Source organism: Schistocerca gregaria, chromosome 4, assembly GCF_023897955.1.
Source record: "Schistocerca gregaria isolate iqSchGreg1 chromosome 4, iqSchGreg1.2, whole genome shotgun sequence".
NCBI classification, from domain to species: domain Eukaryota; kingdom Metazoa; phylum Arthropoda; class Insecta; order Orthoptera; family Acrididae; genus Schistocerca; species Schistocerca gregaria.
Window position 1 is genome coordinate 289,863,500 of NC_064923.1, and position 18,594 is coordinate 289,882,093.

General features: G+C 42.5%; 1 protein-coding gene across 2 annotated transcripts in view; it reads right to left on the reverse strand.

Annotated features, from left to right (window-relative positions):
- Positions 1 to 2,431: 2,431 nt before the first annotated feature.
- Positions 2,432 to 18,594, reverse strand: part of LOC126365981 (uncharacterized) — a 155,349-nt gene continuing 139,186 nt past the window's right edge. For both annotated transcript variants that reach the window (XM_050008790.1, XM_050008789.1), the window contains exon 6: positions 2,432 to 2,787. In XM_050008790.1, coding sequence (XP_049864747.1) covers positions 2,630 to 2,787 — 158 coding nt within the window. In that variant the 3' untranslated portion in view covers positions 2,432 to 2,629. The remainder of the gene's footprint in view (positions 2,788 to 18,594) is intronic.

Here is an 18,594-nt window from a genome sequence, read left to right on the forward strand (position 1 = left end):
TGAACGCCTCTCGCATAGCCCTCCTCACATTACATTCCGTCATGTTTCACTTCTGTGACGTAAACCCGCTTGAAGTTACAAACAGTGTGAAATACGACTCATCCCACTAAATGGCTTCCTTGCATGGCTCCACAGTCCAGGTTTTATATCTTCGACACCACTTTTGCCTGTCACGAGCGCCGGCGGCTGAATTGTGGGTGGGGGGTGGCCGAGCCCTTCTAGGCGCTTCAGTCCGGAACCACGCGGCTGCTACGGTCACAGGTTCGAATCCTGCCTCGGGCATGGATGCGTGTGATGTCCTTAGGCTAGTTAGGTTTAAGTAGTTCTAAGTCTAGGGTACTGAGGACCTCAGATGTTAAGTCCCATAGTGCTTAGAGCCATTTCAACCATTTTCTGTTATGGGCATTTGCATCAGTGATGAACGGTTCTGGAATTCCAGAAGGCCCCGCATCTCACTGCTTCTGGAGCTCCCATTTTTGTGTTTTTGTGCTAACTGGAATCGCGAGTGCGACATTCAGTTCTGCAGTGACTTTTCGTCTCAGTCCTCTTCAGTGAGGCATTTTCGCCCGCGTGGTAACTTATCGGATGATGTTTGTCCGGTTTCACTATAGGCAGTGTAAACTTCGATCGGTACCTTTAGAAACACCGAACACTTTAGTTGCCTTTGTTACGTAAGCACACACCATACAAGCACCAACAATTTGGCCACGTTCAATTCACTTAGCTTCGCCATAACACACAACTACACAAAACACTGTTCTGGCCACGACTGAGACTTGAAACATGTTGAGAACACTGCACTGCTGCCGTGCGTGGTCAAATAGAACAGCGTAAAATGTTGCATCTGCATTTATGTGCAAGTATGTTGTTCAAATGAGTGTGAATTTCTAAAGGACCAACTGCTTCGGTCATCGGTCACTAGACTTACACACTAGTTAAACTAACTTATGCTAAGAACAACGCAGACACCCATGCCGGAGGGAGGACTCGAACCTCATGCTGGAGGGGCCGCGCAGTCCGTGACATGACGCCTCAAACCGCGCGGCCACTCAGTGCGGCGTTGAAGTATGCATTTCCATATTTTTGTCCAACCCATGTACACTACTGACCATTAAGATTGCTACACCAAGAAGAAATGCAGATGATAAACCGGTAGTGATTGGACAAATATATTATACTAGAGTTGACATATGATTACATTTTCACGCAATTTAGGTGCATAGATCCTGAGAAATCAACACCCAGAACAACCACCTCTGGCCGTAATAACGGCCTTGATACGCCTGGGCATTGAGTCAAACAGAGCTTGGATGGCGTGTAAAGGTACAGCTGCCCATGCAGCTTCAACACGATACCACAGTTCATCAAGAGTAGTGATTGGCGTATTGTGAAGAGCCAGTTGCTCGGGCACCATTGACCTGACGTTTTCAATTGGTGAGAGATCTGGAGAATGTGCTGGCCAGAGTAGTAGTCGAACATTTTCTGTATCCAGGAAAGCTCTTATAGGACCTACAACATGCGGTCGTGCATTATCCTGTTGAAATGTAGGGTTACACAGGGATCGAATGAAGGGTACAGCCACGGGTCGTTAACAGATCTGAAATGTAACGTCCACTGGGTGATATGCCAGTATGGCGATGGCGAATGCACGCTTCCAATGTGCGTTCACCGCTATGTCGCCGAACACGGATGCGACCATCATGATGCTGTAAACAGAACCTGGATTCATCCGAGAGAATGACGTTTTGCCATTCGTCCACCCAGGTTCGTCGTTGAGTACACCATCGCAGGCGCTCCTGTCTGTGATGCAGCGTCAAGGAAACCGCAGCCATGGTCTCCGAGCTGATAGTCCATGCTGCTGCAAACGTCATCGAACTGTTCGTGCAGATGGCTGTTGCGTTGCAAACGTTCCCATCTGTTGACTCAGGGATGGAGACGTGGCTGCACGATCCGTTACAGCCATGCGGATAAGATGATTGTCATCTCAACTGCTAGTGATACAAGGCCGTTGGGATCCAGCACGGCGTTCCGTATTACCTTTCTGAACCCACGGATTCTATATCCTGCTAACAGTCATTGGATCTCGACCAACGCGAGCGATACGATAAACCGCAATCGCGATAGGCTACAATCCGACCTTTATCAAAGTCGGAAACGTGATGGTACGCATTTCTCCTCCTTACACGAGGCATCACAACAATTTTTCACGAGGCAACGCCGGTCAACTGCTGTTTGTGTATGAGAAATCGGTTGGAAACTTTCTTCATGTCAGCACGTTGTAGGTGTCGCCACCGGCGCCAACCTTGTGTGAATGCTCTAAAAAGCTAATCATTTGCATATCACAGCATTTCCTTCCTGTCGGTTAAATTTCGCGTCTTTAGCAAGTCATCTTCGTTGTGTAGCAATTTTGTATGTCCAGTAGTGTATATTAACGTCTTTATTTGTCTCTGGCATAATCGTAGTAAGTCCTGTTCATATCTGGTGTAATGAATTTTATTACAAACGCAAGTAGCAACACAGAACTGGTGATCCACACGTAACTTACAAGAAAGTAAACATGCACATACCGGTTACTACCAACCAGCACGCACATTTTAATAATGCACTGTACTGGTTGGTACCAGTTTTCTTACAAGCTATGCAGTACCCTGGAGGCGACGGCAGTCAGCAGAGAGATCAGGAACCGCTCGCTCGTGCTTGTACCTCGGGAATTATTCAGCTCCGGCAGGCTGCCTTCCATCTTCAGGCGCTGCAGCCGCTGCGCGTACGGGTCCAGTGGCACCATCACTGAATGCAGCACAGGAAAACATATGGCGTAAGTAACTTGATTCATTGCCGAAGACAGTGAAATTGTACGAACACACACCAACTATATGGGAAGTAGTCATGCTTAAGACGGCGAAAACAACCTAGCTGCAGACTTGTGTCTCGAAGATTGTCTTCGTCCTCCTCTGTCTAATCATCTTTGAATGTGACCCTATTCCCCTAGGATAGATGACTTAGGAGAGAGCTAGGTTGTAAAAGTTTGAGTTTTGGATGTTCGAGATGCAGTCCATCGCGAAAATCACGTCCCCTTTCTGGAAATGCTTGCTATGCTGTGGTTCGTTCATCCAAGAAAAGATGAAAAGTCACTGGGTTCTATGTCGCGTTAATACGGTAGTTGGGGCAAACTTTGGGAGTCCAAAGAAATAGTATAAGTGGATGTGCCCAGAGCAGAATTAGCTGGAGCCTTTTTAATGGAGCGAGAGCACTTCTTTTGGACAGCTTCTGGCGCCGGTTCGTCTCGACAACCTCTCGTAACCTCGTCAGAGGGTATTTGTAAGCTTATCAGCCCAAGATTTAGACATTATGAGCATAATCTGTTGGCATTAACCCATGGCAGTCACAAGAACCATTTAGTATAACATCCATTTTGTTTTTCTGCCTCTTTTTTCCGAAGTCAACTTTATACCAGCAGTATAGCTTAAATACGCCTTTAGCAACAGTAATGAAAGCCTTAATAAGTCCAAACGGGTTTTTCGCTTTATTGCAAAGCATCCTCAACGGTCATTGTAACATTCTAATTTTTTTTCTTTTAGAATTTTGTTAGCTAGAATCATGAACAGTTGCCATGCTCTAACTTACTGCCATAAACAGTATTAATTATTATCGTTTTTTGTTGTGTACGTCATTCTTCCTTTTCTTACACATATGTGCTAGATTTTAGCACGCAGCACTTTTGCTACCACTAAATATATTGAGGTAGTAGTAGGTGTGTGTGAAATCTTATGGGACTTAACTGCTAAGGTCATCAGTCCCTAAGTTTACACACTACTTAACCTAAATTATCCCAAGGACAAACACACACACCTGTGCCCGAGAGAGGACTCGAACCTCCCCCGGAACCAGCGGCACAGTCCATGACTGCAGCGCCTGAGACCGCTCGGATAATCCCACGCGGCGGGTAGTTGTCGGAGCGTATGCTATTGCTTTCTCTCTCTCTCTCTCTGTCTGTCTGTCTGTCTGTCTGTCTGTCTGTGTTTGTTATGGAAGCTAACATGTCTTAACTATTGTGTACCGAGCAAGGTGGTGCACTGGTTAGCACAGTGGACTCGCATTCGGGAGGACGACGGTTCAAACCCGCGACCAGTCATCTTGATTTAGGTTTTCCGTGATTTCCCTAAATCGCTTAAGGTAAATACCGGGATCGTTCCTTTGAAAGAGCACCGCCGAATTCCTTTCCCATCCTTCCGCAATCCGATGGGACCGCTGACCTCGCTGTTTGATACTTCCCTCATATCAGCCAACTACTGTTTGTATCTTATTGCTTTATTCTGTGTTTAGGGATAGTGCCTAGCTTGTGATATTATTTTGTAGTGTCTGCGGTGGTTATTATTTCTCTACAATATTTTTTATTAGTTTATGGTTGCTTCTGTTTATCTGGTTAGTTGTGCGTTTCTTCTCTAGTACTGCGTTTTGGATTTGGAGGTTCTCTTGGGAAGTTCGATGTTTTTTGTTACTGAATCTGACTATTTTCATGCCCTTTTCTATTGCGGCAGTGTGGAGGTTTTCTTGCTAGAGGTGTTCTACTAATGTTGAAAAGGCTGGTGTTATAATACCACGCTCTTTTGTGTTCCTTATACATTATTCTAGAAGTTCTGCTGGTCAGCTACAAATGTAGAGCATCAAAGCTGTTACACCAGTCTTGGTAAATGCCACATTTTTGGTACATGTCAGTACGATCTTCCTTCTTTAGACATTTAGACAACTTGATTATTACGTTGCTCGATGATGTTTGAGTCTACGTCTTTTCGGCGGCGCTTTACTCCTCTTCCTCTGATCATTGTGATACATCCGCGGTGATCTTAATTGGTGTGGCACAGCTACAACATTTCTGCTGCTGCTTTATTCGGTGGGCTGTCTGACTGGGTGTGGGCAGTCGCAAAACTAGGAAGCTACATCCATTGCTACGTTTATAATGAAGTACATAAAGTTCCAAATATTTCCTCGATTACACCTGTTTTCGAGAAGCGTTTGCGATTCCCAGCTCTTCAGAGAGAGATTTATTTTAATTTTTGTTTATTTACTTAAAATGATGGGATTAGCGCCATGGGGCCGACGCTTACAACGGATGAAGGTTTCATACATACAGCCTCTTTTTAAGTCATTGATCCCACCGAGGAAAGTGACGCAGTGGTTAGCACATTGGACTTGCATTTGGGAGGACGGCGATTCAAAGCAGTGTCCGGCCCTCCAGATTTAAGTGTTCCGTGATTTCCCTAAATCGCTTTAGGCATATACCGGGAGGGTCCCTTTGAAAGAGAACGACCGACTTCCTTCCCTAACACGAAGGGAACGATGACCTCGCTGTTTGGCCCCCTCCCAAAAAAAATAAAAAAATAAAATAAAATAAAATAAAATAAATAAATAAATAAATAAAAATGGTTCAAATGGTTCAAATGGCTCTGAGCACTATGGGACTTACCATCTGAGGTCATCAGTCCCCTAAAACATAGAACTACTTAAACCTAAGTAACCTAAGGACATCACACACATCCATGCCCGAGGCAGGATTCGAACCTGTGACCGTAGCAGTCGCGCGGTTCCGGACTGAAGCGTCTAGAACCGCTCGGCCACCCCACCCACAAATCAACCAACAAACCAACTATAGTTCTCTAAGAAACAACAATCTTAATAAGTCGAGTAGTATTAAAATGATCTGAGTGTCTATAGAAAGAACCTGAGTAAATAACACTGAGTATCAACTAATGGAGTTAATATTGATAGTACTTGTACTACTACTACTGCTGCTGCGACTAACAGAAATAGTAAAAATACAATAATAATAATAATAATAATAATAATAATAATGGCAATCATAATAACAGTAATAACAATAATGACAGTAGAAGAAATAAAAATAATTTATAGGTGTACAAGAGGATGTTTTATGATTCAGCGAGTATTGGGGAAAGGAAATTTAAGGAGACTGCACCAGTTAAGAATACTGGGAAGTGAGAAATATCTGGCTGGATAGACGGATATACAAGGGTAACGAGTGCGTACAGGGACAATGGTAGCCACTGTTGTCGCTTCAGTAAATACGTCATTAACTGTCGTCTGAAGCTCGATATGTTATTCAGTTCTCTAGTGTAATACGGGAGGTTACTGCAGAGTCAGGTTCCAGCTACTGAGAAGGACTTCGAGAAAGTGGGTGAATGATGGAAGGGGATTGAAAAGATTTTGCTATAATGGGAACAGGTGTTTCTGCCATGTTGTCCCGACAAGAACGCTGAGGTCGAGGAGCGATATGAGGGACAGCATACGACAGGAGAGAAGACAGATGGTTCGGAAATCTCTGCGCTTGTTTGACACTTAGTTCGTCATCATTTAGACTTGGTCAGTCATATTGGAAGCGTCTGTGGTACCTATACACTGTGTTTTTCGCATTTCCAGCAACTCACCATGGAATGTTGCTGCGTTGTTTCTCTATCAGTACAGAAAACCAATTACCGCAAGATACTGTGCTGCATCACTAAACTGTGGAATTGTATGGTTCCTCTAACGGCATGGGTAGCAGCTAGTATCACTCGGATCTTGCGCAGAAGTGACGACAAAATGACATGTCGCTTGAAATGATCACCCAAGGCGATAGCAGTTGACGCAATAAGCCGCGAGTGATTCTAGCGTCTTCCGTCTGTGCGTGGACTGTCGGAAATCGCGACCGAAAAAGAAATGCAGCGAAATATTTTTGACAAGCAAGAATATAATTTAAGCTGTGCTCTTAGCTTCCTGCCTAACCACAAACTTGAAAATCGCAACATAGTAGAAAAAACGGCCAAATATTTGAGACTAGCTGAGTACGCGGTGTTACCGTACCATGTATTTATTTTAGCCCATCTTCTCCTTGGCCCCTCTCTCTGTCCCTCTGCTACACTTCCTCTCTCTACCCTTCTACTCCTACCTCTCTGTCATTCCATCACCTCCTCTTTGCTTTCTATGTCCACATCCTCTTCTCCCCTCCCTATGTCGATCTCCTCCTCTTCCCTATCTCTGTCCATCTCCTTAATCCCACATAACTCCTGAACTGTGTGTCGTACAGTTATATAATTCTGTACGTACAGTCAGCGGTATTTGTGAATACTGTGTGCTAAATGTGTTGCGAATAGATTTAGCAGCAAAGAAGCTAAAAGGTAATCGTCATGACGTCATGCCTTATGTGACAGTTTTACTGCATGAACACTGGAAACCTATATGGTGACAAAACCTTCTCCCTTTCATTTTGTGAAGTTTGTCAGGGAGAAAAAGTTTCGTAAGGATTTGAAATTATATGTAAACTCTGTTGCAAGGCACTAAGTGCTCTCCTTCTCAGTACTGGATGAATAAAATCTGGCTTTCGCACGTCATGGCTTACACTTTTTTTTCACCCTCACCCCTTTGATAGGCAGGTTGCTCTTTACCCATAGTGACTCTTTCCAGACAGCAAGTGACAAGTGTTCCACGTTTAGTTGAAAGCGGTTCAGTGGTTTCGGAGATGTGCAACATACATACGTATGTACATACATTTTTATGATATGTATGAATATCTTGTTTCTCTGTGGTCCGATTTTGATGAAATATATCATACAGTGCCTGTAGCTACGCATAAGTTACCAGTGAAAACCCCATAAAAATCCGCCGAGTAGTTTTGGAAATTAGTGTGTCCAAATAGACCGACAGACAAGAAAGTTTTAGTAAAACTTTAAATCACGATATTTGTTTTTCCGCAATCCGATTGCGATGACCTTAAGCCTATATGGTGCCCCAGACTAAAGTAACCAGCGGAAACCCCATAAAATTCCGTCGAGTAGTTTTGGAGACTGGCTTGTTCAGAAACAGACAGACAGACATGGCGGCTTTACAGAGTAAAGATTTATGTAGATAAACAAGAACACAAATCTCACTGCTGGTCGTTTCATTCGCAGTAATTTCATCTCTCGTTGTTTAATCAGGCTGAAGTCACAAAATCGAAGCAACTCATTTCTGGGAGAATTACATTTACCGAGTATTGTAGAACACACATCTATTACAAACATGAAAAAGTACTCAAATCTGTTACAAACGCGAAGATGAAAAAAAATATTACCACTTAGGCGAATGTGAACCTACTACCTTTGACTCCGCAGTATCACATCTCTAACCATCAGAAAGAATTAATATAACATTTAACAACATTAGCATTTTCCTCAGTATCTCTTAAGGCTTTTACCGCCGAAATGTCATTAACTAACATTTAATTATAATAAAATCGTACCGACAGTGAGGTGTTGTGATATATCTTCGGTGCACTGTTGCCTTGAAATGATATACAGTCGTAATACGCCAGCTACAATAAAAAATAACAAAGTACAATTAAATCCAATATGGCCTCTACAAAGTTTTCATTCTTCGACTGCTATCGACGTTGGCAGTCGCATCGATTTACATGTCATTTCGACTTCACTTCTTTACAAGATTCGAGTGATACTAGCCTCTTCCAGTGGCGTGTGGGGTGCAGGAATTTAAATGTGTGGCAGAACTGCGGATATGTATTTGAAAGCAAATGAAAATTCACTTACTTAACAAATATTTCTGGGGTGATAATGAAAGCTTTAGCGGCTGCCTCTAGTACAGGTACGACTCTCAGTGCTATGAAGATCGATGGTGCTTGACAGCAGCAGCGACAGTGGCGATCCAGGGAGTAAAAAAGCAGGCCTTTTCTAAAGTCATATGGACCGTAAAAATAGCGCTAGTTTTTCATCTTCGTAATTTTCAAAATGGTCACTATACTTTTTTCTCCCAAGCATGAGTAAACAGAACTGAATTTTGTGAATAATATTTAAAGAATTGCTTCATGGAATCACAAAAGGTTTGTTCAATGAATATTTATTCACAACAATTAGTTTTGGTTCAAATCACAGATTATCACTACGTCGGTTTAAAAAGGGGGCTCTGAGCACTACGGGACTTAACATCTATGGTCATTAGTCCCCTAGAACTTAGAACTACTTAAACCTAACTAACCTAAGGACATCACACAACACCCAGTCATCACGAGGCAGAGAAAATCCCTGACCCCGCCGGGAATCGAACCCGGGAACCCAGGAGCGGGAAGCGAGAACGCTACCGCACGACCACGAGCTGCGGACGTGTCGGTTTAAGAAACATTTCCTGGTACGTGCTATTTTCGCAGTTATAGACTGACGGAGACTGTATGACGTAATAGACGCATCCGTATGTATGTCAAAGATGCTGAAAGTGAAAAATATTGTATATTTGTATTTTAGTTGCGTTCGCAGTCACGCTTGATTTTTGAACAACTAAATTTTCGCCTTTAACTGCGCGGATAATGTACCTGACACGAAGAAACATTCCATATACTTTATGGGTTAATCCTTGACTTGAAGACGGTTGCTTGAGCGAAATTTGTTTCTAGTGAATAAAACTACAGTGCAACATCTATTGGTGCGTTCGTGATACCGTATTTCAGATGCGTTGAAGCTGTGCAGAAATGTCTACAGGAAACGCCATGAATCAAATGACATTAGGTGCAACTTATCCATAAATACTTGCGAAACTAAATATAACTGCAGCTAACTCTCTGGAACCAAGCGAATACAAGCACGCTGTTTCACGCGTGAGTCGCACGGATACGTACTAGCCCGTGTAATAATTAATGACACCCTTTTTGTCAGTTAGTTCCGGTTTGCAATCATTACGATGCCGGTTGCCAGAAAAACTCCCTTCTTAACAGTTTGTTTATGTGGCACGATATACTTCAAAATAACGTTAGAAATATGTTGAACTTCATTATAATACGCAGATTACATTATTCTTCCCATAAGTGCACGTATTGTGTCAACGTTTCTTAAGCAATTAATTTACCACTGAAAAGGTTCCCAAGCAACACAGTATAAAAATGCTGTAATTGAGTGCCTTAGTAAAGGCTCAGAGAGAACTATAGCGGGTAATCAGAAACAGTCTAAAAAGCGTGGAAGGGTGTTTCAGGGCAGGCTGTGCTGAGAAATAATTGTCAAGAAAAAAATTCGATACCTTGCGCCGTTTCCGAGATAATTAGCCTGGAAGTTGGACAATCATGTAGTTGCGCGCGCAAATTCAAGCGGTCCGACAGATACAATTAGTGTCACTTGTCCACATAGCATAGATGATACTGCACGAAACTACTCTGCCTCTGGCTCGGGTGCGACCCTCACTACCGTTCCATTTCTAATTTTTGTTCCGCTCTCTTGTTCGGTTTTAAGAAACCAAACGAAAAATACCTTTGGCGAAACTGTATCTTGCGGGTCGCTTGAATTTGCGCCTGCAACGCGCTGGTTGGCAAAACTACAATGTTAATTAACTCGGAAATGGCGCAACGTATCTATTTTATTTCTTAATTATTTCTCAGCACAGCCTATCCTGAAACACCTTGCATATTCTCAACTGCTCTGACCAACCTTTATATAGGGTCTCCCCGAAGTGAAAAATTTCGATTTTGTGATAATGTCTTATGGGACCAAACTGCTGAGGTCATCGGTCCCTAAACTTACACACGACTTAATCGAACTTAAACTAACTTACGCTAAGGACAACACACACACACACCCATGCCCGACGGAGGACTCGAACCTCCGACGGGGCTTAGCCACGCGGACCAGGACAAGGCGCCTAGACTGCTCGGCTACCCCGCACGGCTCCCCGAAATGATCATTACAACTTTGAGCACACATATTTCAAAAATGGGGATATGTAGAAAGCTGTGGTTTGCAGCATAAATTTCACACACACCTAAAGTTTATTCTACTTCGTTTTTTCTATTACACCACCCTCCTCCCACCAGATGGCGGAGTTTGTGGAATGTTTGACAGATACCAAATCTGACACCCAAGTCTAGCACAACTTCCGAACGCTTTACAGAAGCGCACCACCGACTATCAGACATCGGAACACGAGATTCAAGAAATGTTATGAAAAGGAAGAGTTCTCGAGGTTCGAACACGATTCAAATGGCTCTGAGCACTATGGGACTTAACACCTGAGGTCACCAATCCCATAGAACTTAGAACTACTTAAACCTAACTAACCTAAGGACACCACACACATCCATGCCCGAGGCAGGATTCGAACCTGCGACCGTAGCAGTCGCGCGGTTCCGGACTGAAGCGCCTAGAACCGCTCGGCCACCGTGGCCGGCGGTTCGAACACGAGTGATGCAGATAAGGAACTGGTGAAACACCCATTTATCCGGGGCGCAACTAAATCAATCCGTCAAGTGTGTCGACATTTGCAGCTACCAACAACCACGATGCACGGGCTGCAACGCCAGAGACAGAAGTTTCATACATACAAGGTGCAGCTGCTGCTTGCTCTTCGAGTTGATGACAGGCGAAAGCGCAAAGCGTGTTCAATTGAGATTTTGAGTCGCATCGACGATGACCAAGAAGAAGGTGATAGTCAAGGTCGTAACTTGTCTTAATGTGTCCATCGAGGTAAACTGACACAGCTTGAGGATCTGGGGCTCTGAGAATCCTCACTTTAGCATGGGAACCTGTGTGACAATCCAAAGGCAAAGTATGGTGTGGTCTGGTTCACGACTGTGAGGTGAGAGACGCTTCTTCACTGAAGCGTCAGTAGTATCGAATGTTTATCTGGACATGTTGGCACAGTTTGGATTTCCACAGGCCGAAGAACTGTAACCAGACGTCTGGCTGCAGCAGAATGGTGCCACTCGTCAGTGGGCCTCGATCGACAGGAAGACACTGGACGATACTCATCCAGATGGTTGGACTGGTTAAGGAGAACCCAATTCATACTCCCCACGGTCTCCAGGCATAAACCCTTTACATTGTTTTCTTTGGGGCTATACGAAGGATACTGTCTCCCAGGCCCTGGTGTGGAACGTTCAAGAACAGCGAACTCGCTTCAAGGCAGCAGTTGCACACATTGAGTACATGCTAGATCACGCATGGGAGCAACTGGAACACCGTTTAGATGTCTTAAGTGCTACAGATGGCGCACACATTGAAATGTGTATTAAAACTTTAGGTGTGTATTAACATTATGCCTCGAACCGCATTTTTCTACCTATCACCAGCCGGTATGGCCGAGCGGTTCTAGGCGCTTCAGTCTGCAACCGTGAGACCGCTACAGTCGCAGGTTAGAATCCTGCCTCTGATATGGATGTGTGTGATGTCCTTAGGTTAGTTAGGTTTAGGTAGTTCTAAGTTCTAGGCACTGATGAACTCAGATGTTCAGTCCCATAGTGCTCAGAGCCATTTGAACCATTTTTTACCTATCCCAATTTCTGATATATACTTGATCGAAGTTGTAAAGATCATTTCGGAACACCTGGTACATTAGTTTTTGAGGAAAAAGAAAAAAGAGTACTCTCGTTTTCATAAAGTTGAACCCCAGTTAGACAAATTCCATTGATTAACATAATAAACGAATGGAACTCAAATCGAAAAATGCAAGAAAAAACTTATTACATCCAACAATCGCTAATGATTGGAAGCTGGTGGTAATACATAAGTTACATCAGACCTATAATAGAGAAATATCTTATTATACAGACAATAAGAAAGCACATTAAATCATAGTACTACTTATTACAAAAGTCGCAAAGAACTATTGCATCAACGTTTGTGTTTATGTTTTTAAAAGGCCGATGAAACCTTTGAAAGGGGCGACTAACTGCACTAACTGCAAATGCCATACCAAACGGTTTTATTGACAGATTGGCGTAAATACGCCATAGAAATGTTTCAAGGAAGGACACTGTCAGTCAACAGATATAGTTTTTTTTTTTTAATAACGTTAGTTTTCGCTTTTGGCTGTTACTGTTTTCATTCTTGTGGTGTGCGTACTGTAAGACCTTCGGTACACACACCATCAGATTATTTGACTTATCGCCCTAACGAAGTAGGCGAGTGTCAGCAATATGTCTCGTGGTCTTATCGTGTCGTGTTTACCTTCTGCCGTTAGGTCAGACGATAAAAATGCCACTTGCACGCTTAGAGTAGCAGATTGACGGTGACCAACTTTAAACAGAACTTTATTAATTTTCACACACATTTATTAAAATAATAAAAATCATAAATATTACGTAACTTGATTCTGGATGCTGTTTCCAATTGACAATCTGAAGTTCCTTTGGTCTTGATACTTGACAAAGTGTCTATACATTTCTCTTCATGGCTATGTACAGGAATATGAATACGATAATCTTATTAGGCGCAGACTGAAACTTGACTACAGACTGGTACAGACTGACTGATCGGAGGTCTGTACACTCGTTATAATACTTCGCGCGTTCAGGTATCACTGCGAGAGTGTGATCCGCGAGGAGAAAAGGTTCTACGTTAGCAGCAATCTCATTGGCTGCTTAGATATTAATACGCGGGTCGGCGGAAGCAGAATTTGGTCCGTCTTTATGGCAGCGCCATCTCGTAGTGCAGAGACGGACGAGCGTTGCGCCTGCGCTGTTGTGCTTAGCGGTGTCCGCTCTAGTGGGAAAGTTGTGTACCCGCTGACTACGCGAAACTATGTACACAATAATTCTGCTATTGAAATTTTGTCTTATGAGCCATTGTCAGTCATTTACAAAAAACATTATACAACGTACCAAGAAAAACATAACAGGAGAACAGTAGTAGGCACAAATATTTGATCCTATTAAAATACATATACTTAGAAGATTCGATGTCACATTACGGCGCAAAAACAGGTTAAAAATAACGTACTTGTAGTGGCCGTTTCACGCTCGATAACAGCCGATGACTTTACACTGAGGTGACAAGAGTCATTGGACAGCTATATGCACACACACAGATGGCGGTAGTACCGCACACAAAGGTATAAAAGGTCAGCGCATTGGCGGAGCTGTCATTTGTACTCAGGTGATTCATGTGAAAATGTTTCCGACGTAATTATGGCCGCACGGGGGAATTAACAGAATCTGAACGCGGAATGGTAGTTGGAACTGGACGCAGGGGACATTCAATTTCGGACATCGTTAGGGAACTCAATATTATGTCGTCCACAGTGTCAAGAGTGTGCCGAGAACACCAGTTTCAGGCATTACCTCTCACGGGGTCCTGCACAGTGACCAATGGCGTTCACATCCGAGGTCAGCGGCGTTTATGTGGAGCTGTCAGTGCTAACGGACAATCAACAATGCGTGAAATAACAGCAGAAATCAATGTGGAACGTACGATGAACGTATCCGTTAGGACAGTGAAGCGAAATTTGGCGTTAACGGGCTATGGCTGCAGACGACCGACGCAGGTGCCTTTGCTAACAGCACGACATTGCCTGCAGCGCCTCTCCTAGGCTCGTGACCATATCAGTTGGGCTCTAGACGAATGGAAAGTCTTAGCCGGGTCAGATGATTCCGTATTTCAGTTATTGAGAGCTGATGGTAGGGTTCAAGTGTGGCGCAGACCCCAAGAAGCTGTGGACCCAAATTGTCAACAAGGCTCTGTGCAAGCTGGTGGTGGCTTCATAATAGTGTGCCTGTGTTTACATGGAATGGACTGGATCCCCTGAATGTTCGGCTAGTTGGGCCCATTTGCAGCCATTCATGGACGTCTTGTTCCAAAACAGCTATGGAATTTTTTGGATGACAAAACCCCATACTATCTGGCCAAAACTGTTCGCAAGTGGTTTGAAATTTTTTTTGGACAATTCGAGGGAATGGTTTGGCCACCCAGATCGCCCAACATGAACCCTATCTGTCATTTATGGGACTTAATCGAAAGGTCAGTTCATGAACAAACTCTTGCAACGGCTACACTTTCGCGATTACGGATGCCAACAGAGGCAACCTGGTTCAAATGGCTCTGAGCACTATGGGACTTAACATCTTAGGTCATCAGTCCCCTAGAACTTAGAACTACTTAAACCTAACTAACCTAAGGACATCACACAACACCCAGCCATCACGAGGCAGAGGAAGTCCCTGACCCCGCCGGGAATCGAACCCGGGAACCCGGGCGTGGGAAGCGAGAACGCTACCGCACGACCACGAGAGAGAGGCAACCTGGCTCAACAGTCCTGCAGAGGACTTCCAACGACTTGTTGAATCCACGCTACATCGTACTGCTGCACTACCCTGGGCGTATCACCATCAAGTGCGATACAGCCATACAATGACGCTGTTTCTTTAACTTGTTTCTATGCCGCAGTGGTCGTAGTGATCTAGCGCGTAGAACACTGGAGCCCTGTCCTGGAAGTCGAGGGCGGTGCTGAGAAATTTTTCTAGTTTCCGTCTCTCAAGGGCAGTCGAAGGTCCAGTCAGCCTGCTGGAAAATGAGTAACGCGGCCACGTGGTCTTCCCGAAAGTGGTGATTCTCAACCTTTTGTAAATGCTAAAGGTACCGCGGGTCTTCTGGAAAACCAGTTTTGTACCGTTGATTTTCCGACCAGTGCTGATTTACACCAGTGATTCATCAGCAGTGGATGCGTTGTCACAGTCAGTCAGGAAGTGCCCTCGATGACAGCTTTTGTTTCCATATAGTTTCACAGGCCTAAGCTATATGAGTTCTACATATTGTCAGCAATGAAAATAATTACACCAACGAAAAGGAAGCGTTGGCTTCTCAACGTTGGTCACTGCTGCCAGGTGTACAGAATATGTGATGAGCTTTTGAAGAGGTTTTGTATGAATTCTGAACGGAGAAAGTGGTGAGGCTGTTAAAAATTGCAACAAAGTGCAGAACTGTAGTGCCGCCATTACTTTTCGTCGCTGTTAAGTAACAGAAACCCCCCCCCCCCCCAGCTGTCACAAGTGAACCATGGACACTGGGTGTGGAGTTGACAAAACACAGTTGCATCAGATACTACAATCCTCCCAGCTGCCTTCTGTGGTGTGGGCGAGGGGTCACCACTCACAGTATTGATGATGCAGCAAAAGGTGGACTCACCACAGCAGCAGCAGCAGGCCTGTCACTACACCTAACAGCCACAGCCCTGGTTTGTTGTATGTGGTTAGCAGTTCCTCACCACAAGTGGGCAGCAAACCTGTAAAAATATCTGTCAGTTTCAAAAAAAAAATGGTTCAAATGGCTCTGACCACTATGGGACTTATTATCTGAGATCATTAGTCCCCTAGAATTTAGAACTACTTAAACCTAACTAACCTAAGGACATCACACACATCCATGCCCGAGGCAGGATTCGAACCTGCGACTGTAGCAGTCGCACGGTTCCAGACTAAAAGTGCCTAGAACTGCTCGGCCACACCAGCCAGCACCGTCAATTTCAACAGAGGTATTTGCAGACTGGCAGCACCTACTAAGATGGTAGATCTATGCCAGATGATGGGTCACCATGGTTCTGCAAGTTGCCAGCCACAAGATTTGGGCTCCAGAATTGATGAGCCGTCTTCTGGTACTAAGTCTACACCAATGGTCTTGGCATTTCCCACCTTGTTGGCTGCCTTGGGCTTGGTTCAGCCGCAGCTGGACTTCTACCTTCCGTGGCAGCTGTTCATATCAAGGGAAGTGTAGCCACCCTATTGCCTTTATCTGTGTCAGTAATCCTGCCCCAAGAAGCATGAGAAAGACAGGGCAAAGTGAGTGTCACAGCACACGACACTGCATTTTTTGCGAGTGGCAGTAGCTGTCTCTAGCATGGAATGAATAACTATTCAGACGAGTTTAATAATTCTTAACTGCTATTTTAACTGCATGGAAGCTCGATGGCACATCACAAAGTTAAGACCTTTAGTGAGTATCTCTTCACTGATTTACTGATTTCCTGTTGGCCCCACAAGGAGCCAAGCATTCGGGAAGTATGGCAGACAAGGCGACTAGTGTGACATCATAAAGTTCGTTACACTACTGTGGAATGACTCTACGAGTGATGTAACTTATTTTCCTTGAGCTATCCTCAGTCGTGTCCTAATATCAAGCCTTGCCTCAACTCAGCTTTGCCACTGTAGGACTCTACAAAATCGTGGTTGAACAGCAACATTCTTGCCACCTGGCGAAACGGATGCTCATATTAAGAAAACGAATGCATAATTGCAGGACAAGAATCCACTAATTTCACCTTAGATAAAACAGATGCTCTGAAATACCAAGATCCACCGATTTGATATGATTCAATGCTTGTATCGCTAACATTTTCATAAGTATCTGCTAGTATTAAATCATCAGATGAACAGCAACATTCTTGCCACCTGGCGAAACGGATGCTCATATTAAGAAAACGAATGCATAATTGCAGGAAAAGAATCCACTAATTTCACCTTAGATAAAACAGATGCTCTGAAATACCAAGATCCGCCGATTTGATATGATTCAATGCTTTATCTCTAACATTTTCATAAGTATCTGCTAGTATTAAATCATCAGATTTATTATTTAATTTTGTGTATTCATCTAATTTTGGGTATTCATTTAAATTTTTAATATTAATTTTTTTCAAAATTGCTTTTGCACATCGATAGTGCTTGGCTTTTGAATCAAATTTATTAAGTCTCCAACAAAAATTTTTTTGTTTCTTTTAATTTTTCTTCACAGGTCATATATAAAGGATAAACACTTTTTCAATCATTAAAATTAATTGATCACCCTCAATATATTTTGCTGTTTCTCTGAATTGTTCTTCTGTAAGATTAGAAAATAATTTATCAGTACTTGAAGCCATAAATTCAAATTTATCGAAAAGTGTTATTGTTAGAGTACATCTTCAACTGTTTCACTAAACAAAACATATTTTGTTCATTATTTGGAATATCATTAATATTTTCACTATCTATTGCTAATTCTTTGATAAACAAATGAATACTGTAAATTGCTAAATTATAATTATGAACTGGAATAAAATTAGGATTTTGATAATCAAGTTTACAGTATTTGTGAGCATTTCCTCGATATTATCCTGTTAAATGACAATGATCTCTTACTTTTTCTCCTTTAGTAAATTACTTTTCAAAAATAAAGCAAGATTTCAATTTTTTAAATTTATTTTAATCTTCATTTGTCATTATCAGTGGTAAATTGGATCATATATTTCAACAATTTCTCTAGATTCTTGTTTTAACAACAACAAATTTTTTGGCTGAATCTTTGCCAGCATATATAATAGGAGTTTTATAATCACCATTAGAATATTTAACATAATCACTAAATTAAAATGCAATATGTTTTTGTTATTTACTAATATAAGCTTTCTCAGGATTTTGTTGAGAAGTGTTAACATCTTTTAAAAGACATTCGAAATCTATATAACTTTTAAAAGATAACTGTAATGAATTATTATTATTTTCAAATATAATTTTTCTTACGTTTCATGGGCATTTTTACTTTTACTCTTTAAGTTCTTTACAATTGTTTTCATTGTTGTTCAATTTTTCTCCAGAATAAAAATATCTTCAACATCTATCTAATGTTAAAGTTTTGTTTTGTTTGTTTTTTGTGATTTAATTAATCTAGAAAACCTTTTATATAAAATTACTTATTTTTTTGCCAGTTAAAAGAAGATTAACATGTTTCTTTTCTTTATTTTTTGTATAATAAAGAGAATATACAATAAATTTTTCTTTGTAAGTGTAAACAATAATTGAAATATTTGTCTTACTTTCAGAAAAAC